The 13,420-nt window shown below is 45.8% G+C and overlaps 1 protein-coding gene across 7 annotated transcripts in view; it reads left to right on the top strand.

The window, feature by feature from the left end:
• PLA2G4A (phospholipase A2 group IVA) overlaps window positions 1-13,420 on the top strand; it is an 80,535-nt gene that overhangs the window by 26,421 nt on the left and 40,694 nt on the right. For 6 of the 7 annotated variants that reach the window (XR_014853868.1, XR_014853869.1, XM_085068670.1 and 3 more), the window contains exon 4: window positions 1,956-2,037. Coding sequence is in view for 5 of the 7 variants with exons in the window: in XM_085068670.1 (XP_084924796.1) it covers window positions 1,956-2,037 (82 nt within the window). In the remaining 2 variants the exon portion in view is untranslated. Of the gene's footprint in view, window positions 1-1,790; window positions 1,818-1,955; window positions 2,038-13,420 lie in introns of those variants that run through there. The other variant, XM_085068672.1, reaches the window with a different exon arrangement.

Below are 13,420 nucleotides of genomic sequence, written 5' to 3'. Positions count from 1 at the left end.
AGTCACATCCTCTTTCCCCTTCATGCATCTGCTCTGGGAAGCTGCAGTACCCAAGGTGATGGATGTCACAAAATCATTGGGGTATCTTCGTGTCAGCCCATGGAAGGCTGTTAGGTAGGTGTTGCTCCTTAGGAACTTTGGGTTCCCACAGCTGAACCCTCTCTGCTAGGTCTGATGCTTTTGAGGTGAGCAACATCCCACTGGGAGTATCGGGAAGAGTATGAATTCCCCTTTTTCTGTGGTTGCTGAACCGCTTGCTGTGCCATGACTCTATCTGCACCACTGGTAAGGTAACAGCTGACAGTGCCACAGCTTCCCCCTGCCTGCTCACTTAGTCTTGGATCCAGAAAACGCCTCTGGTTGCCACTGAAAAATTCCAGAGCCAGGCAGACAGTCCTGGAGTTGTCTCAGCGTGGGGGTGATTACAGCCAGATAAAGGTGATAAACTCAGTGTCTGGGTCAGGCAGTGGCTGCAGTGAAGTCACCCCCTGTATCACTGTGGGCATTTTCTCCTGGAGCCTTTGCTGTGGGGATGCGGCTGTGCCTTTGCTTCCTCAGGCTTCCGCAGGAGTTGCATTGGTGTCATTGGAGCTGCTTTTTAATCAGCCCTGGCTCAAGTGCCCCTTAAGCACTCACTTGCAGTTCACTTTTGCTGTCTTTAGAAGATTAGTTTTGGCTTTCTTTTTTTAAAGAAAATTATATGTAACCTATAAGATTTTTTTTTTCCTTTCTTTGTATTAGAGGGATCTAGTTTGGCTTAAATCTTTGGGTATGAGCTGTAGATAAAAAATAAGGAGGCTTGGCCGAAACAACCAGGCCTTGGGGAAAAAAAAAAAAAAAGAAGAAGAAGGAAGTATTCAGCTGAAAAAAATCACAAGAAAGCAGCAGGCAGAGCCTGAATAAGCATGTTCCATAGCAAGGGTATTGTCTATGATTTTAAATAAATTTCACTGAATTTCCTGATGGTGACCCTTCTCCCTGGTTGTTTTGGTCCCAGTGACTGATAGGCTTTGTTTATTTTGATGTACTTCACAAGGTGAATGGGTGGTTAGGAAAAGACAGAAAATATTCAATTGTTTGAGACCTTATCTTGGCATTAATACCTCACATTTCCCCCCAGTCCCTGTGCTGTGTCTCTGTAAAGCCAGTGTTAGCTGCCCTGCAGTCTGCACTGGTGATTCTCTGTGCTGTCCAGCAGGTTGGTTAAACTTAGTGCTATGTAGGTAAAGCAACAGCAGAGCTGAGTTGGTGACCTCTTTTTATTATGGCTTTAACTTTTTGCTTCTTAATTTCACATCTTTTCCTACTTCCCTGGTTTGTTGAGGACACACCTGCTCCTAGGCAGGCAGCTCCTGCTGTGTGTTTGGGCTTTGCAGGAAACGGGAACCTCCAAAACCGCATGAAATGTGCTGGTGACTGTTTGAACAGCTTGCTTTGCACCTTCCTCACATTGTCTGGAGGGTTCTTTGACACTGAATATTGATGTGTACTAGAAGGTAGAGCACTAGCTCTATCCCTTGTGTGTACAGTGTGCATTTATCTGCTCCAGAACACAGACTTTGAAGTAATTCCTGCCATTCTTTTAACCAGGGGAGGGCAATTACCAAGACAAGTTGTAAAATAGCCCGTTTTTATTTTTCCCTCGTCCTACCCAGTGGTTCCTGCCTGACTAAATGCCTCGGAGCAGGTTCTGTGGTGAGGGGGAGTGTTGTTGGTTGAGATTAGTAGGTGTGGCTGCAGGAAAATCCAGCAGCCCCAGTGCAGGGACCTCTTGGTAAAGCTCCAGGGTGCAATTCAGCTTTAGGATGCTCTATCCAGTATGAGTTTCCCTTACGTTTTGACTGGGTGATTTCTCTCTCTCTGTTTTTGGACAAAATGAAACCTTATTTTGATAGATGCTTTTTTGGGTTTTTTTTTGGTTCTGGAGCTTAATCACCTCTCCCTCTGACTTCCAGGTGGAACACCAGTACTCACACATATTCACTGTGACAGTAAGGAAAGCCACAAATGTCACCAAAGGAGCCATTGGTGACATGCGTGAGTATTTCTCTTTCTGTTTTCCTTTCTTCCATGAGCCTGTTGCTGTGGGCAGGGGGAGATGATGACACATTGTGCATTAAATGGTTGCTAGGAGGCTGGTGGTGGGCTTGTCTGTCTTGCTGAAGCCAGGGCAGTGTCCCCATGTCACTGCTCTCTCTCTCACTCACTCAGAGATCAGATCTGCCGCTCCTTTCCATTGATCCAGAAAGGCTGAGTGAGTTGTAAACGATTAAAAGCCAGCAACACCTACAATTAGCTTTTTGGCTCAGTCAGAAGTGCTGTGTGAGTGCAGTGAAACTGGAAATTGTTGCCGCCTCACAGGGCTGTGGTTTGGTGGGGGAAAGAAAGGGCCCAGAGCTCTGCTGAGTCAGTGCAGAAAGCTGAAAAAATGTAAGGCCATTAAAAAAAAAAACCATCCAAATTGGCCAGCAGATCTTGTGGTGGGGAGAGGTATGACACCAGCACTTCTTCTTTCTGGGAGGCTGCTGAGCCTCCAGACTTTGCAGCTGAACAGGAAACCACTAGGAAGAACAACTCTGCTCTGCTCTTAAGGGGGAAAGAGGGAGAGAATATTGGCTGAATCTGCAAAAAGAGTATTCCTGCTTCCTTGGGTCTGCCTGCTCTGCTGCCAGGCCATGTCTCACTTTTCCAAGTGCTCCCCAAGGCTTGCAGATTGGGGCAGGGAGGATGAGTGGGACCCTTGGCTCCTGCTCTCCCATCAAGCTTATGGGACGTACAAGTGTTTCCCAATTCCTGGAAACTGCTTTTGGGTCAAATTACAGCAGCTGCTCTGACCTATGGCTTTGCTTCAGGGGGTTTTCATAATTAAAGTCTACTGTTGATGCTGAAATTGGGGGAGGGATACTTGGAAGGGGGATATTCAAGAGCCCCAAGTATGAGGGGAGAGAGGGGAGACCTGGCAAAGGGGAGAAGAGGGAATTGGGAATCTATTTATCATCCCCTGTGGGGTAAGGGAAAGGAGCACATGGAGAAGATGCAGTGGGGTGTATGTATATATTTATATGTTTTAATATATATAATGTATACATTATTATTTAATAATAATTTTCTCTATAATAATATTATATATCAATTATATATTTATATGTCTATTTATATACATATATTTATATTTGTATATATATGTGATAGTCTTTATATAAGAAGACCTCAGGAAAAGTGCTGGAAGAGTGGAACAGGAGCCCATGGGTTTGTGTGTGTGTAAGAAGATGAGTTAAATGGAAAGATGCAGGTTCTTGGTGTCTGTCATGAGGCAGTGTGGGCAACATGGGAAGGGAAAAAAGGGAGGCTGAAGTGGGGACCCCATGATATGATATTAAAGGGAGTATGGAAAGGGTGAAGAAAGCCAGAAGATCATGGCTGTTTTGTCCACCAGAGCAAATATGGTCCTACTATATACTTCAAATATTATCCAGCAATCTAATTGTATTTGTTTTCTAGGAAAAAAACCCCTCTTATCTTAGCAAGCCATCAAACTCAAGAAGCTGCTCAGTAAGAACATTTTATTTTGATAAAACCTGACAGAATGATGCTGTAGGGCCCCTGAAACCTGCTTGGCTTCTTGTCTGAGGCACCTCTGGGTGCAGTCTGGGCCATCTCTGACTGAGCTTCCAAGGACTCAGGGCTGGTCCTTGGGGTCCTGGCAAATCTCCCAAAGCAAGAAAAACAGATTGTTGCTTCTGTTTTTATTTTGGGGAAATGAAAAATGTTTTTATTCCCTGTGTATATCCAAAGTTTGGTGTGTTGGAGCCTGGAAGCTATTTGATCAGATCAGTGATTGTGTTAATTACTATGGGGAGATGCTTGAAGCTGTGAGCAGGGAAGGGCCTTTACAGTTGATTGTGCCAACCCATGTGTATTTATTTGTTTTATTTGATTTGCCAAAAATGAAACTTGTTGAGAGAATTGCTGAACTTTTCCATTGTGTTCCTTGTCTGAAGGACAGGAGGGTGGCTGTGACAGACCATGTGTGAGCCGTGGTTGGGGTGAATGCCCGAGTGTGGCTCTCCCATCATGGGCACTCCCAAGCTGGTGACTCTTCTGGGCAATTGCCCCTAATTTTTTCTGTTGTTGTTGTTGCTCCAGGTTATGAACCAGAGACTGCTCTGAGAACAAGAGAGTTAATTTTACATTGTGGGGGTGATGGAGGCCTGGGGGAACATGAGGGATTTTGTATGGCATGCTGTTCTTTTTTCCATATCAGCCTTTCCAAGACTTTCTACAACAGCCCTGAGAGATCTGAACAAATCTAAGTTTATGAAATATGCTGAAGTGCTTTGTGGGATGTTTTTAATCCTGAGGCTCTGAGCTCTTACCTGTGCTCAAGGAGTTTTAGCTGACAGGTGTGGCGTGTGTGGTGCCCCACTCCATGGGTGGCATGGAGGCCCCGACTTCTCTGGCATGGCCATCCACACCTCTGTCTCCTGAAGCCCGGGCTGGGCAGATAAGCAGGATTTTTAGCAAGTTTTCCAAGATTTCTTAGCTCTTTATGAACAGGCAAATGTAAATGGTTGCATGATCCTCAGGCCATTTTATCATTCTGTGAATCCATCTGTGTGGGTGATAAATGAGATTTCCTGTAAGAACTCACCCCCCCAGGATGGTTGGGAAGGGGCAAAAGAAGTTTGAGTGCAGACCCAGTCCTTCCCAGGAGTTCATTCAAGTCCCTCCTTATTTCAGTTATCTGTCCATTTGCTTTTGTCTCTATAGAAGTCCTTCCTTTACTGGTTCCACTTGTTTCAGTTTTTGGTGTCCCTGTCAGGGTGACTCCCATGCCCTGGACACCTGTCATGTCAACATCCAGGTGATGCAGCGGTGGCTTTACAAGGGTTTAAATCCTGGTTTAGAGGCTGCTGCTGTGGTAGGTGTGCTCAGCTCCTTTGCAGGCTGGGAGATTTGTGAGCTAAGTGCAGCAGATGTGTGCTGGGTGACCTTGGCTGGCTGCTCTGTCACTCCCTCTGTCAACAGGACGGGGAGAGAACATGACAAAAGGGTCAGCATGAGGACAGGGAGGCCTCTCACCTCTCACTTGCACAGGCAAATGGGCTCAGTTTGAGGAAATGACTCTAATTTATTGCCAGTTAATAGTAGCAGAGTAGGATAGTCAGAAATAAAGCTAAACCCACCTCCTCCTCCTGTACAGCTTTCTTTCTTTCCTGCTGCATCCCTGTACCAGCTGTCAATGGGATTTGGTGTCAGCCAATGGACCCTGCTGAATTGGCAGAAACACAGTTCAGTGTAAAAGAAGACAAAAAATTCATTAGGAAGGAATTCCTCCCTGTGAAGGTGGGGAGGCCCTGGCACAGGGTGCCCAAAGAAGCTGTGGCTGCCCCTGGATCCCTGCAAGTGTCCAAGGCCAGGTTGGACACTTGCAGACTGGGGCAGGGAGGATGAGTGGGACCCTTGGAGCAGCCTGGGATAGTGGAAGGTGTCCCTGCCCATGGCAGGGGGTGGCACTGGATGGGCTTCAAGGTCCCTTCCAACCCAAACCATTCTAAGATTCTTTGTCCCTGCTGCACAAAACCTGCCACATAAAGCTATTACAAGGTGAAATATCACAAAATCTGCATGGCTTTGGGGAGAATTTAATTATGTTAATTGCTTAGCTTGCTGCTGATTGCCGACCTTGTAAAAGTCACTTCTCTGACTGGAGACCTCTTGGAAAAGACCTTGCCTGTGGCCCAGTGAGTTCTTATAGAGTAGATGTGTAGTTTTGAGTCTACTCAGATGCCACCCATACTGTAGAGCCTTTCCTTATTTCCATGACAGTACAAGAACTTGTAGAGTCCCAAACTGCAGCATAGCATCTCTCCCCTTCTGGATTTTCACGGATCTTGGTGGAAAACTGGGTCAGAGGAAGCATTGTAAAATTGTCTTCTCTCTTTAAAGATCTACTGAAGTGTAGTGGCTTGCACAACAAATGGTGGCATCTACAAAGGAAACCAGTTGTGTGACTCTGCTCTTAACGATCACTCATCTTGCTTAATCCTGTTTGGGACTTGCAGCTTTTCCTTGCTTCACCTTCTTTTGATGCCGTGATAATGAACAGTGTAATTCTGGGTATTTTAAGGAAAAATTTCCCTTCTTAAAGATGTTTAAAGTTTGATAGCTTGCAGCATTAGGACTGAGCTTCTATCCCAGTTGCAGTCCACCCTGTTGGAATCAAGGATGCGTTTCCACTGCAGTGAAGCTGCTCAGATAAACAGGTGCTGGGAGCATTCCTGTCATCAGAGCTCAACTCTGGTTGCAAAGCTCGCCAGGATGGCTCTTGGCATGGTCAGCCCATGTCACTGCAGCCATCTGTGGACATGCCCCCAAGTCCAGGAGATGTCCTTCCTCATTGCTTCCTGTTTCTCTGAAAGAAAGGAGCAGTGGTGTTCATTGTGTGGGATGGGAGCACTCTTTACCTGTCTGGTACTGGCTCTGGGATCTGGGAATGAGGAAGGGATGTCCAGCAGGCACTGTTTGTCCCTCACAGCCCTGTGCTGAACCAGAGCTCCTGGAGTTCAAGCTGGCTTGGTTAAACTCGAGTCATGGCAGTCCAGGCAGGGGTGAGCAGGGTTTTAAACCTGGGCTGGCTGAAAAGGGTGGAATTGGAGATTAGGCTGCTCGTATGATGGTTTGTTACAGCAGCTCGTTCAGGAGCCATCCAGCTGTTCTCTGGATCACAGCTGGCCAGTTCTGCATGCTGAATTAGCTACAGTGCACTTACCTGTCAGAGTGCCATCAGATAAGACTCTTCCTGCAAGCCTCTGGAGCAGGTCCTGATTTTTGCAAGGGGAAAACAAGCCAAACTGCTCCCTTTTTCCAGCCAAACAGCCTGGGAAAAGCAGGTCAGTGTTGGCCAATCCTCCCCATGCTACAAGCTGCATGTGCAGGTGTTCATGTGGCTGAAATATGGATCCCTAAAAGATGGATTAAAGAAAAAATCTTAAATGAACAGTGCTGCTAACAACTGCTCAAGAGATGTCTACTGCAGATCTCAGTCTAACACTGAGGTAACCAAATGTCAGATTTCAGTTTCCTTGGGGTCACTTTGAGGCCCCTCACAATGAGAAACACCTTGAGGGGCTGGAGGGTGTCCAGGGAAGGGAATGGAGCTGGGGAAGGGGTTGGGGCCCCAGGAGCAGCTGGGAGAGCTCGGCCTGGAGAAAAAGAGGCTCAGTGGGATCTTCTGGCTCTGCACAACTCCCTGACAGGAGGGTGCAGCCAGGGTGGGTTGGGCTCTCCTCCCAGGGAAGAGGGACAGGATAAGGGGAAATGGTCTCAAGCTGTGCCAGGGGAGGTTTAGATTGGATATTGGGAAAAAAATGTTCACTGAAAGGGTAGTCAGGCACTGGAAGGGGCTGCCCAGGGTAGTGGTGGAGTCCCCATCCATGGAGGTGTTCAAATGTGGATGTGGCACTTGGGGACAAAGTTTAGTGGTGCTGGACTGATGGTTGAGCTCGATGAGCTTGGGAGATCTCTTCCAACCTTACACATTCTGTGATTCATCATCTGGCTACTGCCTTTCATTTTGTAGGATTCCAGCTGTCCCACAGATCCATCTGGACCAAACAAAAAATCAAGAGTGTTCATCTATGAATTTCTGACTGCACGTGTTCTGAAAGGAAGGGAGAAAATGATCAGCCTTCCCCACATTTGTCACCACAGGAAGGAACACTTCTGTGAGAATAGTTTTTAGTTACAAGCTTTATCAAGGCATCCAGCCAAGAATGTTACAGGGCAGTTGAAATCCAGGGAATGTGTGCTTAGTGCTGGGTTTTTGAAGCGTTCCTGACAGTTATCTGAATTAAAAAGGCAGGGGAAGAGCCTCTTCTTCCTCATAGGCCCTGAGGCTGCACTTCAGCAATATGGGAAATCGAGCTCTGGGGCTGCTGGGAGAGACCCAAAACTGCTGAAGCCTCCTGGTACCAAACACAGACCCAGTGTAAACTTGTTCTGCGGATTTGGAAAGTGGTGCCAGTGTAAATTTGTATTAGCAGAGTTTATGCCAGACAGGGAACAATCTGTACTCCATCAGATAACATAAATGTGGACTAAAAATCATCCTGTGAGTTTGCAGTAATTCAGCAGGAATGTGATGATCTGCCTGTACTTACTGCAGACTGAATTACCCCTGTCTAGGTCTGGCATTTCCGTGGACCCGCAGTCAGAGCTGAGCCAGGCCTCCTCTGTCCTGCTCATGTCTTTGGAGGTGGAGTGAGATGTTTCACAGGTTTAACACTGAGAACTAGGCATTTAAATTCATTAAAAACCCCTCAACCCCTTAGACTATGGCACACTACTAGAAAAATGTTATTTTGCTTAATGATTCGGTCACTTTCCAGTGTGTGTCTGCAAAGGGGCCTGTCCAGATAACCTAGAGAAAGCAATGTTCCTTTGCTCCTGGCACTTCTACAAATGTGGTTTGACCAAAAGCTGACCTGTTTGGGGTTTTTTTGCCCTTTCAAGGCTGGATCAGTGGAACCAGTGATGTCCTGCCCCAGTGAACTGGGTGATAGTGCAGTGCCTGTGCTGGGAGCTGGTTCTTCACTGAAGTAATGCCAGAGATGAAAAGCACTGTCATAAAAGGCGCAAATAATTGTTAATGAAGGTGTTACCTAACCCCAGGATTTCTCAAAGCACAGCTTCTGCTTCAGAGCTGCCTTACCTCCCTTGGAGTCACCTTCCGCTCACGAAACCGGCACTGCATCATCCCTTTGCAAAATCCCCAAAGCCACCGGGCCTGGCATTCCCTGTGGTACCTTAAGCACAGGCAGCAGTGTGTACTCTCGGGGTTTTTGGGTTGCTGTGGCCTTCTGGCAGGGCTCCTGGCATCTGTACTATTGCTAGACTGTGGATTTATCTGGAGCCTCTCAAGTATCTGCTCCATGGGCTGGAGGGATTATTATTGATAAGTGCAGCTTTTAAGAACTCCCTTTTTGAAAACTGAAAAATCAAATGAAACTGAGAAAACCCATGGATTTAAAATTCATTACTTTTTCTCCTGACTATGGCAGAGACACCAGCTGATATTTCTGTGCCACTGAGGCCCCATAAAATTAACGATTTGAATAGAAATTCTGTTGTTATTTAGCTTCCTTCCCCTTGGCGGAAAGAGAGGTCATCCAGCAGTTCCCATTATTGGCTTGACCCCAGGCCAGGCTGTTCAGCTGCATGGGCTAAATGAGTTGTACTGTAGTGCAGCAAGCCAGAAAAAATGGCGGGAAGTAGACAAAAATGGTCATTTGGGACTTAGTAAGTTTTTATCAATGGGATTGCACTTAATGGTGGATAAATTGAAGGTTATTACCACATTTTATTTTGAGAGATATATACACACACCAGTATTATATTTGAACAGGCTTTCTATAGTTTCTTTGTGTCAATTATTCTGTTAAAGTAATTGAAATTGGAATGACTGAAACATAAACAATGTATCTGAAATATTAATCATATTAATATGGAGGCCTGATGACAGTTGTCTCACCAGACTAACAGCATAAGATCAAATGGTTTCCAGTCACTGCAGAAATTTTACAGGTTTCCTTAATAGACAGATTGCTTAAAGCATTACTCATTTTTCACTGTGAAAATGTTTGACCCAAATTACTGTCCACTGTGTGTTTCACTTGGTGATTCATAATGTAATTTAAAGGGAAAATCCTATAGCCATAACTTAACCAGGAGATATATCAAATGAGGAAAAGTCAGTGAATCCTTACTTTCTGCCTCTCAGCCATTCCTAAGGCAGCAGTTTAAAAATTGCAGTGGAGATGCTGACTCTGTTTTTGTGTCTTCAGCCCCTGAAGCTTGTGGGGTGGCGGCTGTAAATATGAATTATCACCAACGTTTTGTTAATTACCCTGAGAGTTCATCCAGCTCTAAGCTGCTAATTGCAGGACCCTTGTTGGCATCAGTGCTGAAAGCCTTAGCTGTATTTCTTAGTGTGCAGGTGGGGTTGGAGGTACTTGTTAATTGTTGGTTCAGCCTGCCTTGTTCTTGAGAAATGGTGATGGAGCAGCAGTGTTTTCATAAGGAACAGCCCCGAGCAGGGCTGAACTGCACAGAAACTCTGCTTTCCACAGAAGTGTCCTGGGGAGCAAATTTCCCCAGAGAGCTGCTGCTGAGGAGGCTGTGCTTGGTGTCTCAGGCAGCTGCTGCAACAAAACAGCAATTCCCTGACAGTGCTGCCTCTGTCCAGAATCCTTAAGGATGGAAAAGACCTTTAGGGTCATCAGATCCAGATAGAGCTAATTCTCAGATACAGGTAATTCTCAGATGGAGAGAATTCTCTTGTGATTAAACTCGCAAAACATCAGCTTTTGACCCATACACCATAAAAGTGCTGCCCTTCAAAATCAAAATAGGGATGGCAGCCTTCCATGCCTGAAGGGGCTCCGGGAGAGCTGGAGAGGGACTTTGGACAAGGGGTGGAGTGACAGGAAAAGGGGGAATGGCTTCACCATGATGGAGGGCAAGGATAGATGGGATATTGGGGAGAAATCCTCCCCTGGTGGGGAGGCCCTGGCACAGGGTGCCCAGAGAAGCTGTGGCTGCCCCTGGATCCCTGCAAGTGTCCAAGGCCAGGCTGGACACTGGGGCTTGGAGCAGCCTGGGATAGTGGAAGGTGTCCCTGCCCATGACAGGGGGTGGCACTGGATGGGCTTCAAGGTCCCTCCCAAGGCAAACCAGTCTGGGGTTCTGTGATAACAGTGATGATCAACCTACTTTTACTTACATTTTCAGCTTAGTTTTTTTAACATTATCTGGCAAATCAATTAGCAGAAGCCCAAGCAGGAATAAAAACATCCATACCAAGGGTTCACAATGGCTTTATAATCTGCATTTTATAACTTGAATGTTTTGAAATATATTAAGTGAATACTTCTGTGTTACTTGCCAGGTTACTGGTAGTTTTTGGTTTCCATCCAGGGATTGAGGGTTTAATTAATATAGTATAGCTTTAAAAAGTATTTAGTATCGCTTGTAGCAATATCTTAATCAGAGCAAGCAGTATTCCAGTATATTTTCTCTTCATCTGAAGAAGGAAGTTAAAAAATAATATATTTTCATTTTCTTAACTAAAACCAGCTCCAAATAAACTTTCAAACATGAAAGGGCAGGTGATTAAATCTTTGCCTTGGGTTAAAGAGCTAATAAAGAGATGGAGTGAGGTGACTTGGAAATACTGAACTACCAAGACTGATTTTTCAAAGTTTAGTTGTTCTGTGCCTTGGGTTTAGTTTCTGTTTCAACACTTACCAGGGTTTGCCTGATAGGAAGTTAGTTATGGATCTGCATGTCAGAGGTCTGGGGTTTCAACATGCTTTGGGGTTCTGAATATGGATGGGGAACCATTTGCTCTTTGTGTTGATTAGAAAAATTAGACTTCTGTAACGCAGTTAGGGCTGATCACAGCCTGATCTGAATGGAGAGGGAGGCATTGATGTTTTGTCCAGAACTCTGTTCAGCCCCCAGGATTTTGGCTAAAATCCAAGTTTTTGTAGGCAACTTCAGTCTCTTGGCAGAAAAAGCCTGGGTGTTTATTGCCAGCGTTCTGCTGGATATCAAGATTTAGCAAATGAGACATTGTCACTTCATGGATGTTTTGTTTCAAAGGGCCTTGTTTCTCTTGATTTTCTTCTTTGTGGCAGAGCTTTTGCAGTAGCTGAAAAGAGCTAATGGAAAAGTTGGCAAGTTGGAACATCTGCCAGTGAGGAAAGACTTGGGGCTTGATCCCCCATTTCCCCTGCCCACAAAGGAGACAAGATCAGACATAATTCCTCAGGAGCTAATAAAGGTTGCTATTTAAAGGCTTTCCACACTGATCCCCAGCTTTAAATAGCTGCTTGCTCATTACTCAGGGAGCACTGAGACCACCTTAGTGTAGCAATTAGCTGAGCCCCACAGGTCTGGAGCACAGTGGAAAACTATTTGAGAAGTTGCATTAGAATAAAATTGAATAGGATTTGCCTGGGGACACATTGAGAACCTCCTGAGTGATTTCCGAAAGCCGTTTTTTGGTTGTTTGGTCAGGGTTTTTTTCCCCAAAGGACAGTTGATTTGATTTGAAATTATCCAACTTATTTGGTTTGCTCTTTTCCTTCTTCTTCCAGCAGGAGGGTGAAGTCGTTCTGGGCCTCAGGAATCTCATGGATCAGGTTTTATTGAACTCCAAGAGTTTCTAAAATTTGGCTTGGTTGATAAAAGGTATCTTTAGACTTAAAGTGTGTCCAAGGAGGAATGTTTGGACTTGCTTTTCCTAGTAATAGGATTTCATCTGTTTCAAAAAGAGTCCTTTAAGGAATTGTTTGTAGTGGGTATTGCTTTGCTTGGTAACATTTCACTAAAGCAGAGGACAAACTCTGAAGACAGGATTCAGCTCCTCCCAAGGGGCAGCTCCGATCTCTGTGACAGGGACAGGACCCAGGGAACAGCTGGAGCTGTGCCAGGGCAGGTCAGGCTGGAGATCAGGGAAAGTTCTTCCCCTAGAGGGTGCTGGGCACTGCCCAGGCTCCCCAGGGAATGGGCACAGCCTGAGGCTGCCAGAGCTTCAGGAGTGGTTGGATAATTCTCCCAAGGAAGCACAGGGTGGGATTGTTGGGGTGTCTGTGCAGGGCCAGGGGTTGGACTGGATGATCCTTGTGCATCCCTTCCAGCTCAGGATATTCTGTGATTCCTTGATTCTGTGCTGGAAAGATGTGGGTGTTTTACCACAGCAGAGCAGGAGGCTTTTGGTGATCAACCACAACCACAGAAATTACTTCCCCTACTCTCCTGGGAGGCATCTGAGCCTTGGCCCCATTTGACACATTGTCCAGAAAATGCCTGCATGCTTTAATTTGTTAGAAAGTGTGCTTTTAGGGCTGCATTCTTTGCTCTGAGGAATGGCTATATTTAGACACATTCTATGGGATTTGCCTGTGTTTCCTTCTCCCCCACTGGTAATTCCTATCAGCTGCAATTGCCATATCTCAGTTTCCAGTCAGGGTTCTGTGCACCTTTTGTTCAAACATGCTGTGCAAATAAGGTCCTGATCCTGTGGTGACTCCCCAGAGCTGTGGTGGTTGCAGTGTTTCAGAGCTGAGCACTCCTCACACTGTGACTGATTTCCTCCATCACTCCCAAACCAGCAAGGGTGAAGTAGGATCCAAAACTCACACCAAGCTGCTTGTTTTCATTGTTTTGTGGGATACTTGCTGCTGTGACATGAGCCAAAGCCATTAAAGGCGAGAAAGGGAGGAAGAAGTAAAAGCTTTTAAAAACACCACTTCCTGGCAGATGTTTGCATATTCCCAACAAACTTTACTCAGTCCCTGTGCCATTCTGTGTGCAAGGCTTTTCCCCTCCCCTCCTAAAAGCCTTGAGGACATTG

This window comes from Lichenostomus cassidix, chromosome 8, assembly GCF_008360975.1.
Source record: "Lichenostomus cassidix isolate B80296 chromosome 8, HeHo_3.0, whole genome shotgun sequence".
Taxonomy (NCBI): domain Eukaryota; kingdom Metazoa; phylum Chordata; class Aves; order Passeriformes; family Meliphagidae; genus Lichenostomus; species Lichenostomus cassidix.
Note: the sequence above shows the minus strand (reverse complement) of the source record. Positions and strands in the feature narration are given on the sequence as shown.